This window comes from Diadema setosum, chromosome 19 (assembly GCF_964275005.1).
Source record: "Diadema setosum chromosome 19, eeDiaSeto1, whole genome shotgun sequence".
NCBI classification, from domain to species: domain Eukaryota; kingdom Metazoa; phylum Echinodermata; class Echinoidea; order Diadematoida; family Diadematidae; genus Diadema; species Diadema setosum.
Window position 1 is genome coordinate 26,865,664 of NC_092703.1, and position 21,743 is coordinate 26,887,406.

At 38.9% G+C, this 21,743-nt stretch overlaps 1 protein-coding gene across 1 annotated transcript; it reads left to right on the forward strand.

Annotated features, from left to right (window-relative positions):
* The first annotated feature begins 738 nt into the window (after positions 1 to 738).
* Positions 739 to 3,838, forward strand: LOC140242815 (uncharacterized). Its single transcript, XM_072322570.1, has 2 exons — positions 739 to 2,228; positions 3,486 to 3,838. Exons 1-2 carry the CDS (start codon positions 1,055 to 1,057, stop codon positions 3,836 to 3,838), a joined length of 1,527 nt encoding a protein of 508 aa, XP_072178671.1. The 5' UTR covers positions 739 to 1,054.
* The last annotated feature ends 17,905 nt before the right edge of the window (positions 3,839 to 21,743 follow it).

The window sequence follows — 21,743 nt, forward strand, 5'->3', positions numbered from 1 at the left end:
TAATTGTACATAAAGTGTTTGGTGTAACAAACTTTACGGACTTTTCAAATTTATACATTTGCACTGGTAAAATGTAAAGTGATAATGAAATGAGGAGGAGGCACAATGAAGATGCAGTCAAATTCCTCTAATATAGTATTGTATGAATCATCAATTATGTGAATTGGAGAAATACCAACTGGTGCTTTTGTTTTTCTTGCATTGAACTTTGTCTTTTATAACTGCCAACTGAATCCTCTAGACTTACAACAGTCACGCATTTTTCGTCTAGTCAGTTTGTATCAATAAAGCACCAGTCCAAAAGACAAAGTATTCCACCAACAATTTTCTTTTACCAGTGTAGGCTATTAATTGAATAGATATTGTGTAATCTGACCTATTTTCTCTTTATCAAAACTCATTTTAGGATACCGACTCGGATAGTTCATATTCTGTACCATCTTCTGGATCAGGGACTGATGACAAGGACGTTTCTAGATGCAGTCGTGACGTACAGCTCCCATCAACTAGTGCAGCCCCTAATGAACTAGGAAGTATTCGTGTACAGATGACAAATAATGATGGAAAGAGAGTGTTTGACAAAAGATACCCTTGCCTATATTGTCAAACCATGCAGTCCCAAATTCAGAGACATTTACGAGACATACATGGAGAAGAACATGAAGTAGCTGCAATACAGTATGAAACAGACAGAAAAAAAAGCAAAAGAAAATGACTCTTCTAAGGAATAAAGGCACACACAGGCATAATTGCACAGTGTTGCGAAACGGTAAAGGGACAATACATGTAGTGTATAGGCCAGCATATGCAACTTCAGCAGAAGATTAAGGGCCTTGTGAACATTGCTTGGGCTATTATGTGAGAAGGGATTTGTGGAAACACAATTGCCCTCTGAAACCATCTCGCCAAAAGAAGAAGCATGAAAGGCCAGCAAAAACATGCAAACTACTCTTACCACCTCCAAGGGGTGTATCGCCTGGATTAAATAAAGTGCTACTGACAATGAAGGATGATAAGATCTCTAGGATTGCTAAGAGCGACAATCTAATAACAGATGGCTGAAAGGCAGTATCGTGTTCATGGACATGATAGAGACAAAGAGACAGACATAAGAAACAAAATGAGGGAGTCCGGACGCCTTCTTTCTAAGCTTCGGAAGATGACAGACAACAAGAATGCTCCTATGAGTGAATTCATTCACCCGAGGAAGTTCATGACCGTGGTAGCAGCAGTGAAGGAGGTCGCTGGGTATGATGAAGAGACACATCAATACAAAATACCATCCCTAGCATTGAAATTAGGACACACTTTGCAGAAAATGGCCAAAGTACAACAAGGCAAGGGATCCGGAAGTGGAGATGACAATATGTACCACAATGCGAAGAAATTCAGTGAGTGTTGCACAAGTGATTGGTCATGCTTCATTTCCTCCAGTGCCCTCAGGACTCTGCATGAACAGAAAAGGAATCGCGTTGAGCTTCTCCCTCTCACAGAAGATGTTGTTCATCTTACTAACTTCTTGAAGGAAAGGGGAAGAAGAAGTTACCAAAGACTGGCTGCAGATACGAGTGATTCAGAAGCATGGAATGACTTGAATGAAGTAACTCTAGCCCAAATTACCATGTTCAACAGAAGAAGAACTGGAGAAATGTCAAAAATGAAGCTTAGTGACTACAAGAATTTAGATGGATTACCAGATTCAACTGTTATCAAGTCCCTTTCCCAACTCGAAAAGGAATTGTGCAAGAAGTTGTCTCGGGTGGAGCTTGTTGGGAGAAGAGGCAGATCGGTCCCTGCCCTACTAACATCAGAGATGGAGGAATGGATTTCTGCTCTTGTTGATAACCGACATCAAGCAGGAGTCAACCCAGAAAATGAGTACTTGTTTGCTCGATCTCATAGTATGTCACTGGGGCATATTCGAGCTAGTGACTGTCTACGCAAGTTTAGCTATCTGAGTGAGGTCAAGCATCCAGATACAATCACAGGAACACGGCTGAGGAAACAGCTGGGAACCTTGTGCCAGCTCCTCAGCTTGAAGGAAAATGAGATGGATATCGTGGCCAATTTCCTAGGACATGACGTGCATGTACATAGAGATTTCTACAGACTCCCAAATGAAGTGCTGCAAGTGGCTAAAGTATCCAAGATCCTACTTTCGATGGAACAAGGTGGGGAAGGACTCTCTCAAGGTGAAACACTGGATAGTGTGCCTGTGCTCAATGAAGGTAAATGAAAGTTTTTATATTTTGTACATTTTGAAAGTTGTCTGTTGTCATTTTGTTAGCCTGAATGTTTAACCCTATTCTGACGTGGGGAAGGGGGTCAATTTGATCCCCCCCCAAAAAAATCCTAGACTGCCATGCAGCTCTTGCAACTTTTGAGACCAAGTTCAAAAAAATTGGACCCACAATTACACAACATCATGAAATGACGTGTCGAGCCAAAATTTAATGAAAATTGACATTTTGCATATATTGTGTTAAAAAAAAACTCCTAAATTCCTCTATTACACTCCTAGTTGAGTCTTCTAGGCCTTTTGGCTTAATATCTTCCTTGTCTTGATACTTATCAAGATACATTTCTGAAACAAAAAATTCTGAAAGAAGTACACAAGATGAAAACAGTAAAATACATATTCTAAGGAATTGATAAAACAATAGAATACAAATTTGCTTGAATTATTTCATAATTTGCATGAATTGATAAAGCAATGAATTATTTTTATGCCTCCGCCATGAAGTGGTGCCGGAGGCATTATGTTTTTTTTTTCCAAAAATCAAATGCAGGGATACTATTTACATGTGCAATGATGTTCTTGCATAATTTCACATCAATCAGACCTTCCAGTCAGAAAGTGCTCACAAAAAGCCCAGACAGAATAGGGTTCAGCTCCATGCTACCATGTTCAAGGCACCAGATAGTAATACAACGATGCCGACTCTGTTGATTGCTTACATTGTATGTCATATTCTTGGAGTTAGTTGATAAAACCACAACAAATACTTCAAGAATTAAATGTATCGTTTTATTAGGAAAGTTTCAATATTTATTCAAATACTTCTGTATTACAAACTTATGTACACCATCGATAAATGTGCTTTTGTTAGTTCAGTTCATAAATTGACTAGCCTAGAGGATTGCCTACACAGGTGATTGCTTATCATGTCTTTATTATTATTATTATTATTTATTATGTAGTGCTTTCACTGATCATACACTGTTCTACGGGGGGGGGGGGGGGGGGGGGCTAAGTACATGCTAACATACCAAAACAACACATACAACCTCCACATATTATAACGCAGAATTTGTAAACATTAATCAATCATGAAGTTTTACAGTTGCTGCGATTCATACAAACACTTTTAATATCAGTTTAGAATTAACTGTACAAACTACATTTTCTACTTTCTCTGTACACATTCCTCTACATATGAAACTATATAGTCTTTTTGATGCAATGTCAATTTGTTTTTTGGTAGAACTTGGCGATGACTACAAGGCAGATAGACTGGTAGATGCAGAGGAAGCCATGAGTGAGTCACATTCTCCGTGTCTGGATGCAGAGTCTTCAGTGGCTCCAGTGAGAGTTACAAAGAGAAAACACCCACCTATGACGAGGAATCTGAATATCAAGAAATGGAAGCAATGGAGTCCAGGTGAAAAAGCAGCAGTCCAACGTCACTTCCATCAACTTATTTTGACCAACACTCTTCCTCGTAAATCACAAATTGAGCAGTGCTTAAAAGAGGAGCCCATCTTGCGTGAAAGAACCTGGCGTAATATCAAAGATTACATTCGCAACAGTTTCAAGCAAAACAAAGCCTGCAGGTAAAAAGACTGTAGACTTCTCTTAAACATCTACAGTGAAAGACTTGCACACAACATTGGTATATGTCATTTTTCTATGACAGCAACAAATGGTTAAGAATAAGGCCGAATATTTTAGCAAATGGAATATTCAAGTTGTAGTCGGCATCTATAAGTAACACAAACTTTAACCGTAAATGACTGAGATATGATAAGTTCAAACCCATAGGCCCGAATTATCGAAGGAGGTTTAAACCCCCACCTGGTTTAAACACCCTCCTAGGTTTTTGAAGTGTACGCGCACACTGAATGTGGTTCAATCATGTATTTCTTTAAGCGTGCACATGCAAGTTTAAAGCAAAAGAAAGGCTGCAGTTAAAAAGACTGTGGACTTAAACGCTAATCTGAAAGTTTACCTGGTAAATGATTCTGTTAACCAGTTAAGATTGGATTTGCAAATGATTACCATTGTGTAAAGTGTTGTGCTAAAGAAAAATTTCTCTCCACTTTGCCTATTGTTTGCTCATGCATTAATACCTATTAATACAGGATGCCTTTCTTTTTGACAAATTTACTTTTTTATTTGAAAGTTTGCAATGGAACTAAAGGCGGGCATCTATCTAAATGGTCATTTGATTAGATAACACAGTGTAAGTAGATCATCTTCAATGAAAAACTTACACACTGCATTGTTATATGTCATCAAGCAGTATGCATTAAGTGCTTGTTTTTTATATTCTTTGAGTGTTTATTAGTTTGCTGATTGAAAGGTGCGTTTGTGATAATGTTTTCTATACATGTTTGGAATTTTAGCACAAAAATTCCAAGTTCAGCAATAGTCTTATGTTATGCAATAGAGAGAAAGAGGGACAAATCAAGAGCCAAATTGAAGTAAAGAAACATCTCATTATCTTTGTTTAGAGCATAGTGTCGATATAATGTTTTTGATTCAGGCTATGGTGGGTGTCAGTTATGTCAAATCTTAGAAGGACACTTATGTTTATAAAAATCAAAGACCAAAGCAATGAAAGCTAACTTTTTCATACTTCGTCGTATCAATGCTAACGCTGATCGGCAATATCATCAACAGCACCCGCTACACTACCCAAACTACAGATATGCCCCTTTATCTCATCTTCTTTGCTTAGTCATTTGTTAATATACCTTAATCAATGTGCCAAAGTAGAGAATATTAAAGGACTTCAAGATCGTACTAATGGAGTTGGCCTTTATTGTACAATCTGTACAGAACTTGGGGTCAAACATGAGTTTTCTTTTCTATTTTCATACTGTATAGCATGCTATAGACATTAATACAAGTATGGTTTAAGTATTGCATAAAAATCATAAATACAATACATTAAACAACTGGGTACTCTATGCAGTTGAGGTTTAAATCATGAATCACAAATGATCATACAAAGTGATTTTGGATAAAACACTCTTTCAGAACATGTATGGTAACCTTTGGTTCAAAACTGATGTTTGAGATAAGTAGCAATTTCTAAGTGTAAACTTTTTATTGTAGTCACTCGGTAAAGCGCTTTTGGGGTGAATCGTGCACCTTATGGTAAAAGCATGAAACTTGGTACACATTTACATGATGCCAATGCAAGTTGTTTCTGATATGGAAGCCACTCCGATCCTGCCTGTGGGGCTGTGGCGGCCATTTTTCAAAATGGCTGTCATGTAATATAGCAACTATAGAACCATCTCAACCTATGATTTGCGTTTATTGTTTGACATGTGATATTGCTTCTTCATTCTTTGGCAAAGGAAAGCGATCAGCATGGGAAACATGGATGGCTTATCCTGAAGTTTTACTAAAAATATCTTGCATTTATGAATGAACCTGAGCTTTTAGGTGTTGATGACAACATTTGACACTTTTAGGAGGTTTGTTGTCTTGATGTAAGACAATACAAGCATGACAACAAGTCTTTTAATGAAACAAGACTACATCTGTTTGCTAGAATTACATAATGATGTAAACAACATCTCTCTAACTAAAGGCACTCTCATCCAGCATGTAAGGAGAGCTGTATATCGAGCTGGGCACTCCTAGAGTCAGGTCTGTAAACTGATCATGAGCCTTCCTTCACCAGAATGATGGGACTGTCCTGGTAGGACAATGGTATGGAATCATCTCCCAGTTTGCTCAGAGCTTTTGCATTGCAGTTGCATCAAAGGATGTGAAAGGTGATGGGAGTGCAGAACCACTGTCCTTTCATTACAGCCCAGTGTAAATGTGAGGGATCTCACGAGTAGACTCTTGTGATAATTTGCAAATGACAGTTTTAGATGTATATTAATATGATGTGAATAATATCTACACTCAGTAAAAAAAGAAAGTAAACACTTTTTTCAATTTCATCTTTTTCTTAGACTATCTGGCTAATAATGGTGTTTTATATACATTTGTGCCAAGATAAAGGTCATTTAATTGGCTATCAACCAAGTAGGTCAATAAAAAGGGAAACTTTCTGCATTCAGGAGTGAACACATTCTTTTTTTTTCTCTTTCAAGGCACAAAAGTAAAAATTGCAAAAATGGACAAGTTGGCATTCAAGCATAGGTGCTCTTCCATATAACCATGAGAACAAACGGCAAATCCAACACAATAAAAATGCCAATAATGTGCAAAAAATTAGCCTTTGATCTCTAAAGACTGTGTAACCCTCCAAAGATAAAGAAAGGCAAAAAAAAAAAATAGTGAAAGAAAATGAAGAATACTGTAAAACAAGGAATGGACAGACGTGTGCATTTTAAATTCTTCCATATAACCATGAGAACAAAAGGCAAATCCAACACAATAAAAATGCCAATAATGTGCAACAATTAGCCTTTGGTCTCTATAAAGTCTGTGTAACCCTCCAAAGATAAAGAAAAGCAAAAAATAGTGAAAGGAAATGAAGAATACTGTAAAACAAGGAATGTTCGCGTGCATTTTAATTTCGTGAATTTCGTGAGCGCCAAGATTTGCGAAAATAAAATTCATGTGAAAGTTCTAGTCTACAATGTATGCATTGCACGGCAGTGGCAATTTACGAAAATTTCATACCACAATGGAGGCCGTTGGCTCCAATTCGAGAAAATTTCCTGCCGCGAATATATCTTGTGTTACAGTTTTCTGTCAAATCCATAGTCAAAAGGCATTTAGAGAAAAAGTTGTGATAACAAAGAAGGGTGAATTTGAAACATTATTCCAAATGAAAATTTGAAATATTTTGTTCTGGAATTTGTCTTAAGATTGCATTTTTACATTTTTACAAGGTAAAATTAAGAAATTCTGTAGATTTTATCACCTTTGCGGCTTACTTCCCAAGTCATTTAAAGTTTGAATTAATAGAGAATTTTTATATTCCACCTTCAGTTCCCCACTATGTTTTTGTTTTGAATACAAAGGGAAACAAGGGAAAGAAAACTTATTTCTGCTGTTTCATTTATGTCTCCTATTGTGTTAAATTGATCTCTAGTAATCATTATCTTGGAGGGCATTTGCAAATAAATTTCAATATGTTAATTTCTTCAATTGTTACTTTTCTGCCTTGGAGGACAAAAATAAATGTGTTCACTCATACTTAACGTTTCCCTTATTACAAACCTTCTCGGTTGGTAGCCAATTAGATAATCTTTCATGTCATATGTGACAATGATTTTTATCAAAATCTTCTATAAAAAATCAACTAGAAAAAGTGTTTACTTTTTTTTTTGCTGAATGTATTATAGTTATTATAGTTCTTCTATCCACATATTGTGTCCTTGTTCTTTTGTTTTGTTTTGTTTTTTTTGTTTTTTTCTGGGCCACTATGCATAAAGACTGGAAAAACAATGACGTGCAAAAGAATGTTTAAAGGTACTGGGGAAAGCGTTGGCTTGTGTAGAACTATAAGTGAAAGGATGAATTCTATGTCTGTTTCCTTGTTCATGCACAAAGAGTCTTTTGTGAAAATTTCAACCCTATACAACTCATACTGTCAGAGATATGAATGAAAGTATGAAAGTGAAATGAAAGTGTCACAGGTACACTGTAATGCACACAAACTATCATACATATTTTTTTTTTCCATGACTATTTTTTTGAAAATTTTGCAATATCAAGACATATATAAATTTACCATTTCACATCATAACTCAGCACTTTTGCATTCTCCCCCTCTACACTCTTCCAACACAGGTGTGTCATGAGACACACAATTTATGTAGTCATCATTTAATGGACTAGAAATGTTTTGAATCTTATTATGTAAATAACTGTTAATGAACCACACAAGTGAGTGAAGCACATTAGGGCTATTGCATATACCTGCCAAGTGTGTGTTTTTGTTTTGTTTTGTTTTGTTTTTTAGCCCTATTTGTTCATGTTTGTTTCAAGGTTGACAGGTATGAAATAGCCCTGTGTTTGATATTACTATTCCTGATATTGGAGTATTAGCCTTAATATTATGTAAAACCTCCACTCTAGATAATCTTATCTTAATTATGAAATGAAAGTCTAAATTATGTAAGATGACAAGTTGATATGTGCTGTGGTGATGATTTATTGCCTCTTGTACCTGATTATTTTCTCTTGCCTGTGAAGCAGATGCAATGCAAAGGTGTCCCCATCTCTGGTGGCTGTGGTGTCCAAATGTCAGGGGTTTAGTGTTAGTTTGCATGTTCCTGCTCTCAGACTGAAGGTTTTTATGCTTTACAAATTTCCTTGAAATCTGATAAGAAATATCGAGGAGAGTGCTGTCTGTGTTTCTTTTAGAAATTTCATTTTGTAACCTTTATTGGATTGGTCAGAATCTTAGACCAGTTGCATCCTGCATGGAAATGAAGGTTAACATGACTAAGATATGAGGTAGGAGTGTCCATTGATGATGTACACATATTTTGATACAAGCCATGTTTTTAATAGACAGTGGCTTGCGACTGAAGGTCAGAGGTCTGTGAAGGTTAACTTCACCCGATTTTTGTACCATTCCTTGTTTAATTTCTACTTTAGTGAAACAAATGATTACATTGTTCAGAAATGATGTAAACCAAAGCCTCAGTCTGTAACATTGTAATGTAACGTAGGTCAGATATAAGTAATCAGGGGTTGAATAAACTTGATTGGTAAAAAAGAAAAAAAAAAAGAATGTCACTATTTGTGACTGTTTCAGGTACGCTTGTATGATCGCCACTTCATAACAGTGTTTTAACTATAGAAAAGCAGTACTTAGTTATGGTCAAGGGTGCAGGTTTAATGACATCTTTGTGTGAGTACATGTAACATATATGTAAACATTATACCAGTTTGTTTTTTTTTGTTTTTTGTTTTGTTTTTGTAATCTGAGCTACACGAATCCTGCATACCGTCCTGATAATATCTGATGAAGTATAAAGAATTGCACCAACTTTATTGCTCTATAAAGTTCAAGCTTAAATGACATAAAATGCAAATTTTTATGCATATTGATTTGTGTTGATTCATTAATTCATGGAAAAGATTCAAGGAAAAGGGCAAGAAAAAGCAGATTTGCTACTGTTTTGAATATGGCCCATTCTCGCCCCCACCCACATTTAATTCTTTACTTAATTGTTTAATTCAAAATACAGATAAATAAAAGTTATGACCAAACCTGACAAGAGTCTGGCACAAAACACCTTAATTTGCTCAGTTTGTATTGTTCAATTTTATACTTCCCCAATTTCTCCATGGTTTATCTTTACATGAGATATGTTGCTAATAAAATAATTGAATTTTCCTTTGGTTTGTTTGTTTGTTTGTTTGTTTGTGTTTTGCTTGTGAGTATGACTTTTCATTCATCACCAATGGAAGATGTGAATGAATCTCATAGAGTTTAATTGATGTAGAGTGTGATTATACAATGTCATGTATTTTAATATGTTGGTGTTCTAGATCTATCTGTGTATAATTTCATAGCACAGAAGAAAAATCAAATTGAACAATGTAAGGTACGCAGAATTGGAAAAAAGAAAATAAAACGGTATTCACACATCATGACTCAACAAGTTTTAAAGAAGAAAAATAGTGAAAAAAAAATAAATTATGGTGTTTCAACAAGCAGCAAACATGCTGACAGGAGCCTTTGTGTGCACACACACACATACACACGTACGTATTACATTACATTTACCTGCCAATGTAGGCCAAGGGCAATGTAATGAGGGCAATTTGAGAGCATGAAACAGTTTTGTTAAATCCTTGATTAATTTTGAAGTTGATGAGTTCCAGATTTTGGTCAAATTTGAACCCTCTGCCTGTACAAAATTGAACTTTACGCAGAACCAATGATCTGTGTCATGTAAATGAGTGTGTGCTTACAATGAGCCTGAACAATAAACATATTAAATACCATGAATACCATCTTTCAGAGCTCTGCTGACTAGGCTTCTGGACTCTTGCTCCAAGGCACATACATGCTTTATTGATAATTCATGATGGATTGCCCTGGGCACTGCTAGTCTGAATTCATGGTAAAGGGAAAAATGCATGCACAAACAAATAAGCACATGTTTACATGTGTTTGCATATGCTACATTTCAGAATGAATAAAGACTAGCTGTGACAGTGTTTCTCTAGGACTTTTAGGGGCATGAGGCCAAAGGTCAGGTTAAAATGTTTAAATTCTACTATTTGATACTAACTTAAATTACACATTTTTTCCATGCCTTAGAAATTAATGCATTTTTAAACTCTTGAAAGGGTCAGAAGACCAGTAAAAATCCTTTAATCCCCAAATGCAGTACATGTACCTGCTCTCTTTAAATAATAGACAACATAGCCATTAATCCAATTCAACCTAGTTCAAGGAAACTGAACATTCAACGGATTTGTGACAAACAAGTCATTTTAATATTTTGCCAATTTGTGTACAGGTACTGGTGTCACACATTGTCAAGATGTACTGTAGACCTATGTATATGTCAAATGTCAGCGAAATGTTATGGCTCATGCAAAAATTAGCATTGATCGCAAAATCAGAGGACATTCATTTCTTCTGTTTTTATCACCTAAATATGACAGTGTGATTTGTTCATGTTTTAGTAGGCCTACATTGTTCTGAAATTCTGATCATGTTATTTCACACATAACACAGGCAGCAAAACATGCATTCCTGCTGTACTGCCATTCTAAAATTTGATTTGTATATTATATTGTTAATTGCCAGCGCATGTATGCACATATATTTCCTATAAACAATGTTTTTGTAACACACCTTAGTCTAGATTGAGTTCATAGATTTGAAGATTAAAAAGATTAAAATCCAAAGAGTAATAGAAGATCATGGTACCATTGAGTCAGTTTTTTTTTTTTTTAAACAGTGCCTTTCTGAAAATGATGAAAACTTGCACCTTCTGACACCCATACATACCACTGTTCCATGGTAAATTAGCAGATAATGATGCATGAAGGCTAATCAAATGACATATTATAGCCCATAGATGGCAGCAAAAAGCAGCATCGTCAACAATCCAGGTTAAAGTTTGCATAGTCACACTTCAAGGTTGTGCTGCCAATACTGACTGTCCTTTTTTACAATAGTTAGAACTTATATTGAGTCTGGTTCAGCAATTTCAATTTAATAACCTTTTAAACTGGGATTTAGTAATGTTAACATTTCATGCATCGACAATCCAGATTAAGTTTGCATAGTCAAACTTGAAAAGGTGATTCCAATACTTGTTCATGTAAACAGTTCATATGAACAGTCTTGAAACCTATATATATACAGGCTAATGATCCAGTAGAGTGTTTCTCTTCATTTTAATCTTTTAATTCCTGGTGTGTTTCATTGTTTGTTTCAGTGTGAAATAATGATTTTTTGTGTTAAATTTAAGGTCATTGCAATGTACAATATTCTCCCTATAAACTGTACAATTCCATAGTACATGAATGTTTTCAGTTTTGTTAGCTGACCTGAGCTAATTAAAAGCTCAAGGTGAGCTTAGGGACGTTGCGGTAACTATGGGACAAAAATGACCTGTTGTTGGACAGTGGCACCCAACAACTATTGTTGGTGCTGAACGCTGTATTTGCCCGGCATATCTGCAAGCATTTTTATTGATGAAAAGTTGCTATGGATCATTGTGCTATACCATGTGATTTGCATCCTGAAGTGACCGCAACGTACCTTATGCAATTGTTTTTCGCCCGTCATCTGTCGTTTGTCGGGTGTCGTCTGTCAGTCTTTAAACTTTTTACACTTTTTTACTTCTTAAAAATCCCTGGCTGGATTTTCACCAAACTTGTCAGGAATTATCGTAGGGAAAGAGGTCACAAGTTTGATCAAATGAGCTACACTGCCCCCCCCCCCCCCCCCCCGAGGATCAGAGGCATAGCCGCCTATGCCAGTTACTAAATGATTTTCAAAAATCTTCTTCCAGGTCCAGAAGTGCTAGACCCAAGTAATATTGTGGGAAGATACCTTTTAAAATGAATGATAAGGGTTGTATTTAGGAGTCCCCGGAGACATCCTGTAGGCCTCTTTGAGGGGTACCATGAAAAGGGGGGGGGGGGGGGGTCCACCATTGTTCCATATATGTACATGTTTTGATTTCTTAAAAACTCCTGGCTTGATTTCAACTAAACTTGCCTGAGGTTTGCTGACTAGAGCAACAAGTAGTGTTTTGAAACTGGATTCAAAGCATTGGGGCAAATTTTATAAAAAGCATGAGGCTAGTTGACACGACGACGCCGTACACTGCGACTTGGATCAAACACATTGCAAGTTGTCAAAGTACATGTACTTGAGCATTCAATGTGTTCATGTAGCATGCCAGTCAATGTGAATGACAGAATAACCTCCATGGCCACTGCACCTTAATTAACTCTCTTCTCCAAAATACCTGTGTTCCCACTAAAACATTATGTTGTATTACTATTATAATATTATAAGTACTGTTTGATTCCATTGACAGCTGGAGAGGTACAAACTAAAGATGATGGAAACTCAAAGGGACCTTGAGCATCAGTTAGAACAGGCCCAGAGAGAGGCTCGTGAAGCACAAGCAGAGCTCATGAAGATGAAGGTCTCACAGGAAGTAATAATTATTTTTGTCTGTTTGTGAATGGTTTATATACCACGTACGTGACCCCCACCAGTAAACTTGCCTAAAAAACTGCATTGTCTTAGGCTCCGGCAATGCACGAACCGCAACCAGCCAACACAGAAAAGAGAGAAGAAATTTGAATAAGAATAGAACCACTCGACTGGCATGCCATGCTACCCTGAGTGTATCCGTATACACTGCACAACTGCTGCCTAAACCTCACTTTGTCTTTTGCGCTCTTGGGCGCTAGTCATCTCCGTTGTCCGGCCAGCCTTGCTGAACGAGCCGCCAACTACTGTCAGACATATGATACGGCAGGGGGAGTGATGTCTTCCTTCCGGCCTTCCACAGCGGCTAATAATCGCGTCATATTTTCATGCTTCTTCTAGGGCCTAGATTACCTTCACTCTAGGAGAGTTCCGGTAAGGGGAGCCAAGCTAGTTTTACGTGGCAGCTATGCAACCCAGTATAGGAAGGCGACAAGGGTTTCGCTATCAGAAAGCGATACAAATCCCTTGGGGGGGGGGGGGGGGGGTTGAAGTTCCTGGCCCGCATCAGGGAACCTCTCTACCATTCCACCTTGGTTATGCTGGGCCCTATTTTTCCGCTCAAAACGGGGTCTGGTAGGGCTTGTGGTATTCCATCGCCTGCACCACAGGGATGAGTGAGCCGACAGCTCAGGTGTAGGCAGGCGCTCATCTCAGCCTTTGCTCTGCCGGCCTTCTTGTGCTAGACCCCATAATTGGGTTATGCCCCAACCTAATTATGGGGCCTTTCTATTTACTAGCCGCGCCGCCAGTGACTGCGGGGTTTTGGACGCTACCCCTATTTTTCCCCCTCCCAAAGTAGGGGGCTCGTTGCAGGAATTTGCAGCTCCGATATACCAAAATTGTGTCTTTCCTTTTGGAGGTTCCCCTACTCCCAAAGAAGCGTAGGAGTTATCGTGATATGCAGGTACCCTGCTGCACGGAATAAGGGATATATATTCTGAGCCGCAGCCTTCCTCCCTCCACCCTTCATCTGTCGGGTCCCCACCCTGCCCCCCTCCGTCGGTCGCAGCGTCGGCCTGTTCGTGCGCGCTTGGCGTTCGATTGTTCGGCTGGGTGAGATATCACGCTCTATTCAGGCTGGGACCCAGCGGGCCATTCAAACATTGGTACCATCCCCTCCTACGGCGCCAGTCCACCTGCCCGTGTACTTGAGTGCCCTTGGTACTTATTCTCACACTCGTCCATCGCCTGCGCTTGGCGCTTTCCGTGGTGCTCTCCAGCTTCCTCCGTCTGGTCCGTTGCAGCCAGCTCCCCCCGCTTGCATGGGTTTTTGCCCCTCCTGCAACAAAGAATTTAGGGCAGGGTTCTCCTTCCAAGCGGATGTTGCTGGCAATGGTGACTTCCCCTCGGGCTCTGTCAAGCCCCGCTTTATGAGATCTGCCATCCCACCTCGCGGTTTTAGGACGTGAGTCGCAGGCAATTTAAGTCTTCCATGGGAAATGTTATGCGCCCAGCGCACAGGCGGTGGAGGAGTCGTCTCCGCTGCTTCTTTTATGGTAATCAGTTGTGCAACTATACGGGTACACTCAGGATAGCACGGCACGCCAGTCAAGTGGTTCTCTTCTTATGGCTGGTCGCGGTTCGTGCATTGCCGGAGCCTGAGACAAATGCTGCAGTTTTTAGGTAATTGTGCAGGTAAGGGTCATAAGTAGATAAACTGATCATTCCTGATCATACTAATTGTTTACAAAAAACAGCATGGATGCATGAACAAAAAAAATAATAAAGAGAGCAACTGACAGTTCTCCAATGGATGCTTAGAAATTTGATAAAACATGTTTGGTATAATGGTGTGTGTAAGGACATGCTTCCATTTTACATACTTGCAAGACTAACAATCTCTTTACATAACTGTGTGACTGTGTAAGAGCATGCATCCATTGTTCATACTCGGCTATCAATCTCAAATAACTTTCTGTGTAAGAGCATGCATCCATTGCTCATACTTGGCTATCAGTCTCCTCAAATAACTGTGTGTGTAAGAGCATGCATCTCTTGTACATACTTGGCTATCAGTCTCCTCAAATAACTGTGTGTGTAAGAGCATCATGCATCTCTTGTACATACTTGGCTATCAATCTCCTCAAATAACTGTGTGTGTAAGAGCATGCATCCATTGTTCATACTTGGCTATCAGTCTCCTCAAATAACTGTGTGTGTAAGAGCATGCATCTCTTGTACATATTATGTACATACTTGGCTATCAATCTCCTCAAATAACTGTGTGTGTAAGAGCATGCATCTCTTGTACATACTTGGCTATATCAGTCTCCTCAAATAACTGTGTGTGTAAGAGCATGCATCCATTGTACATACTTGGCTATCAATCTCCTCAAATAACTGTGTGTGTAAGAGCATGCATCTCTTGTACATACTTGGCTATCAATCTCAAATAACTGTGTATGTAAGAGCATGCATCTCTTGTACATACTTGGCTATCAATCTCCTCAAATAACTGTGTGTGTAGGAGCACGCATCTCTTGTATATATTGGCTATCAATCTCCTCAAATAACTGTGTGTGTAAGAGCATGCATCTCTTGTACATACTTGGCTATCAATCTCCTCAAATAACTGTGTGTGTAAGAGCATGCATCTCTTGTACATTTTTGGCTATCAATCTCCTCAAATAACTGTGTGTGTAAGAGCATGCATCTTTTGTACATACTTGGCTATCAATCTCCTCAAATAACTGTGTGTGTAAGAGCATGCATCTCTTGTACATACTTGGCTATCATAGGAATGAGATGTAGTCAAATGGGAATATATTTTTGTACGTTTAAATTTGTAGGCTGAATTGGTAGCTACCACACCTTGATGTAAATCATCCTATATTTTGGAAGGGATATTTTCCCCCTTGGTGCATCAGAGGTTTGTTAGGAATGCAGATCCATTCGTAGGAGAGGCCAACCTCCCTGGGGCTCTCGTTCAGCCTTTTTGTGTGTGTGCAAAAGAATCCACAATATCTTCTTTAATCCCCAAATTGTAACCAAGATTAACATTAATCCCAAATCATTAAAGCATATGATTAATCAAGAGCTCTAGCATAATGAGAATGATGAGAATTTTATCATAGCATCCGATGCTTGATGTCACAGTTAGTCCAATTAATAGTTGTACAGGTAGTAATAGTAAGTTGTACTGGCACGACCATGATGTTAATTTCATCCTCATGTGATCCTTTTACTATTAGCTGCGCTGGCATTCATGTGGGCAGCTCTTTTTTACAGAAGACAAACAAAAAGCACCTTTGTGTATTACAGTCAACTCCACGTAAGTCAAAGTCGCATAACTCGAATAATTGCCTGAGTCGATGATTGTAGAAAGTCCTGATTTTCCCCCATAGACACACGTGTGTTAAAACTTCGCATAACTCGAATTCTGTACGTCGAATTATCGCCTAAGTCGAACAAATTTCCCGGAACAGTTGCAATAAAAACCATTAGATACACGTCACGTAAGTAGAATAAACCACAACATGTTGTCAAGCACGCGCCACCAGTTGTAGCACATTCCATCTTTGTTCAGCCCGGTTAAACGTTAGCACAGACGACTGAAGCAGCACATTCCAGCAAATTTAGACTAGCCGTCGCACTCCCAACGCTCATCTCTCATCTCTGTTGCGTTAGTTCTTATTTCCCCTCTCTCTTCACAGTTCCTTATTCGCCCCTTCTGTTTGCCTCTCTCCCTTTCTTTTTTCAGCACTACAATCTCACTTCTAGCAAGCGAACGACATCAAAGCAACATGCGCTGCAGCTAGGGCATCCCATGTGTTGAAATATAAACTCCGCGTAAGTCAAGTATCGCCTAAGTCAACGCGTTTAACTCATTCCCGTGAACTTCGACTTACGCGGAGTTGACTGTATTTATATAATTTGAACTGTTAGTTAAATTAATGAATGTTAAATAGCGTTTTTATTGGTTCTTTTTATTCCAGCAGTTGAAAAAGGCGTTTCATGATGATGGATCGGCTAACGAGACAACTTGCAGCGGATGTGTACCAGAAAGCTCATTTGATTCCACGAATTCTGATGACGATCTGCCAGGTCTGTCAAAATCTAGAGAGAAGAGACAAGAAAGTATGCAGGGACTTGATCTAGAGATGACCAATGTAAGTTCTAGTGTTTTGTGTACTTTGCCAATAAAGTAAACCTAATTGTTAACCCGTTAGCACTCAGAGCCTCCGTGAAACGCGTCAGCTTACTCCTCACAGCGGTGTGCCAAAACACGGTATTATAGACCTTGGTCCGCAAAAATGAAATAATGCTTTAGGAGTTGATTTTCGTCAATCGCAAGTTATGTTTATTTTGGAGAATAGAAAATGGGGAATTTTCCTAATTTTGTGCTGAAAATACTATGAAATTGCTAAAAGTGGTACTTACATCCCAGTAATCGGAATTGACATTGAAAATCATCTTGAAATACCGATTCACGAGCTCTCCTAAAGATAATATTGTTTTTTTTTCTTGCAGCGTAGTCATTTCGATAGCGACGAGTTTTGGCCTATATATTTACATGCAGCAAGATCAACTAGCGCGGCTTTGTTTGCCCGCTGCTGTGCATCACTGTGTTCGAATGGAAATTTCATGAAGATGGTCCACTGGAAGCATCAACTTTTTATTATGGATGTTCACTGCAGAAATCCCATTGACCAAACAAACACAATTGCAGCCCTGTACGGTGCGTATTACGGATACTAAAGCGCGCTAAAAATGGACGGGCGGTTTGAGGAGTAACCTGAGAGGCGGTTTCGGGCAGTTTGAGTGCTAAAGGGCTAATAAATATCACTTTACTTTCCTTTCTCTTTGAATGAAAGGTTATATTTGTCATCCTGTGTTAAAATAATAATTGAATGGGTGAAAAGGCGGACGGATTTCAGTTGACTACATTATAATCAAATTTTTCCAGTATAATTGTGCATTGTGTTTTCTGTTGTCCTTAATTTTAGAACATGAAAAGGACGTTGGGTAATGACAGCTCATCAGCTAACGAGACATCTGGCAGTGAATGGTTATCAGACAGCTCATCTGATTGTACAGAGTCTGATGATGAACCGCCAGGTATGTCAAAATCTAGAAATGAGACTCGTGACCCTCATGGAGAAAGTGTGCAAGGACTGGACAAGGAGTCAAGTGAACAAGATGCTTTCCAGAGAGACAATGTACGTTGGATCGGATCTTCAAGAGCTAGAGCGAAAACGGGCGAGAGAGTCTGGGATAAAGTACACTATTGCATATTCTGTAATAAGGGATACAAAAAGGTAGTAGAGCACTGGTTTCAAAAACACTGTGAGGAAGCGGAGGTGTGTAGTATCAGTGTGCTGCAGATAGGAAGCAAAGAGCGGAGAAGCCTCATTGCTAAATTAAGAAAATGTGGAGACTATGAGCATAACTCTCGGGTATTAGGAGGGTCAGAAGAAGGCCCATTGGTGGTCCACAAAAGGCCAAAATTTGGGACAAAGGATAACCTGAATACATACAATTTCTGCTCAGGATGCAAAGGCCTATACAAGAAGGCAGCATTGTACAGGCATGCAAAGAAGTGTAAAAGAAGAGCAAAAAAGCGTGAAAATCATCAAAGATCAGGAGCTGCTCTGATGCCAGTAAACGGAACAGTTTCAGAAAAACTGAAGGTAGTGTTTCTGGGAATGCAAAGTGATAGGTTAACACTGATTGCGAGAAATGATCCTATGATTGTCAAACTTGGGGAGTATTATGTAAATTCAGCAGGCCACACGGATAATTACAGAAATTATGTCTCACAAAAGATGAGAGAGGCATCTCGTCTGCTTTCCCAGGCACGATCACTAGATCCATGTATTCAAACAGCAAAGGATCTAATTAATCCAGAAAACTTTGAGGTAGTCATGAGTGCAACATATGAGTGCTGTTCTTTCAATGAAGCTACTGCAACATATGAAACTCCTTCACTCGCTAGAAAATTAGGTCATTGCCTAACCAGAATTGCTGACATACTAGATGCTGAAAGTTTAAAGGCAGGTGTAGTGAACAAACATGCTGCAGGTTTCAAACGACTCATGGCTCTTGAATGGGGTCCCAGAATATCATCACATGCACTCCGTCAGGCTTCAAATGAAAAGTGGACGAATCCACGTCAACTCCCTCTCACAAATGACATAATGAAACTCAACAAATATGTTGGAGAGCAGGAAAAACATGTGAAAACAAGAATCACACATGAGGGTATCAATGAGAACTCATTTGCAGACCTTGCAAAATGTGCACTGACGCAAATGGTCTTATATAATCGTCGAAGACCAGGCGAAATGCAATTTCTGAAAGTTCACACATACAAGACAAGAACAGTTCATGGGAGAAGTACACAGCGTGAAGTGCTCAACTCCTTGCCACTCTCTGAACAAGTAGCTATAGATCGATTATCATTGATCTACATACGTGGAAAACGAGATCGGGGTGTTTCAGTTCTTCTTACCCAGAACATGAAAGACTCTCTAGACATTCTTGCAAATGAGACGAACAGGCAGAAGGCTGGTGTCAGTGTTGATAACCCATATGTTTTTGCTAGATCTCATTTTGATGCTGAAGGTCCGCATCGCTCCCATGACTGTCTGCGAGCTTTTGCAAAGGAGTGCGAAGCAGAAAGCCCATTGTCACTTACAGCAACTAACCTACGAAAGCAGATTGCCACTATGAGTCAGCTATTACATCTCAATGAACATGAACTTGATCAGCTAGCAGAGCATTTAGGGCACAGCATGTCTGTGCACAGGCAATATTATCGCCTCCCTAGCGAGGCACTTGTCCTGGCAAAAGTGAGCAAGCTCCTGAATATTTTTGAACAGGGCAGGATTCAGGAGTTCAGAGACAAAACTTTAGATGACATTCATATCAGTGAGAACACAAAAGTTTTCATGGAAGAAAGTCCATGTCTCACTGATCAGCCAAGCCCCAGTTCTCATTTGACAAATACTAGTAGTCCGACATTGTCACGAGATGCATCAGTAAATGAAAGGCGCAAGACTGCAACAGATGATGAAACACATCAGGAAGTCAATACAGTACAAGGTAAAATGGGCACTGGCATAGGTTTCAAGCGAGCACAAAGAAGAGCTAACACCTACCAGGACACCTCTTTTCCTGAAAGAAAAAAAAAATGTGGCCAGAGAGAAGCATGGTCCAAGCAAGAAATATCAGCAATAAAGGCTGATGTTGCACTAAAAAAGTGTCTGGCCTTAAATAAAGTCCCATCTTTGCCAGATTGCCAAAAGGCTGTAGACAGCTTTCCTGCATTGGGCAAAAGGACAACTGTACAAATTAAGAGCAAAGTATGGAACATGTTACAAACAATGCGAAGAAAGGCTGCACGTCTGTAGAGTTTCTTCCTTATTGGAGTCCATGTGACAGTAAATGATTGGGCTACATTGTTGTTGTTAGAGCCCATTTCAATATGCATTCCTCTCATGAGATGTTCTCTGTGTGATAAGAAATCAACAATGATCCGTTTAGCCTCTGAGTTTCTGACAAGTCTAAACTGACCCTGGGAGGGACAGGTTAGACGATTCCTAATATGAACTTTCAAACTCCTAATTTGTCAATATCACAAAAATTTTGAAAAACTCGAAAGTGGAATTTGTTCTTGCTTTATGTAAATTGAGGAGGTATTTCACTTTACACCGACAGACTACAGACCTACAACATATGGCGAACTTTCTAAGCCTTGTGGTGATTGTGAATAGATCAATATCTTTCAGAGGTTCAAAAATGACTATCAGTAACTATAGTTTTCATTGTATTTAACATTGTCTGGTCTCCTGAAAGTTTACTGTTTCAAGAAAGCTACTTGCATCTGGGCGATGTAGCTACTGATATGAAATTGAAGCCTTTGAAGGATTCATTTGTGCTATAATGTGAAAACAAGGAAAAAAATGATTTTGTGATTGTAAGAAAAAAATGTCCCCGAAAATGTTAAAATTAATCTCTGTATTATGGCAAGTATTGGATCTGTAGGGACAAGTTTTTGTATTGTTTGTGCTATTAAAATGTTACTTGCCACTTTGAAATATTTTGCTTTGAATGCTTTTTGAAGCTTGTAATTAGATAGAAAGTGTTATTTGGATCTAATTCCTAAAACCATCAATGTGTGAACTTTTTCCTGTAAAGTAGGATTTTTGCTACAATCAACGTTCACTGTAAGGATGCACACCATGAGGGGTCATTCCTCCTTGGTCATATGTCAGCTTCAGTGTACATGTGCCAATTTGTTTGGTACAGTCCATGTTGAAACATTCTCTTTTTGTATATCCATAGACATTGCAATCTGGATTTGTTCTGGCTAGCAAGTACATGTAAGATGGAAATTTTACCCGTCTCTATTAATGCTCACCTGCTCATGCGTCTTCCGCCATTCGTAAACGTATTAGATGTTTGACTTCTCAAAAATCTGTGGCCCGATTTCAACCTAACTTGGGTGGAATAATCCTAAGGGAGAAGAGATCTAAGTTTGTTCAATTGGGGTATGCCACCCCTCAGGGGGATGGGGCATAGCCCCTTTTGTTAAACACACAGTAGATTTCAATAATCTTCTGCTCCCGATCCAGAACTACTACAGCCAGCCATATTGTGGGAAGATGCCTTTGTGGACAAAAAATCAATGTTGTTCATTGGAGCACCCAGGGTCATGCCGTTTGGCCCCTGGGAGGGGTACAAGTGGGGGGGGGGGGGGGTGTCTCCCTTTAGTACAAAGTACACTTTTGACCTTTTCTTCAAAACTCATAACCCTATTTTTTTGACAACATTTGGCATGAATCATCCGTAGGGAAAGGGAGTTAAAGTGGAGAGTCTCACCCCTAGGGGGTT

Excerpts from the sequence above, each read along its gene's own strand:
- LOC140242815 (XM_072322570.1), top strand. The coding sequence starts at position 1,055 with ATGGCTGAAAGGCAGTATCGTGTTCATGGACATGATAGAGACAAAGAG. Across the intron at positions 2,229-3,485 it reads TGTGCCTGTGCTCAATGAAG|AACTTGGCGATGACTACAAG; the intron begins GTAAATGAAAGT and ends GTTTTTTGGTAG.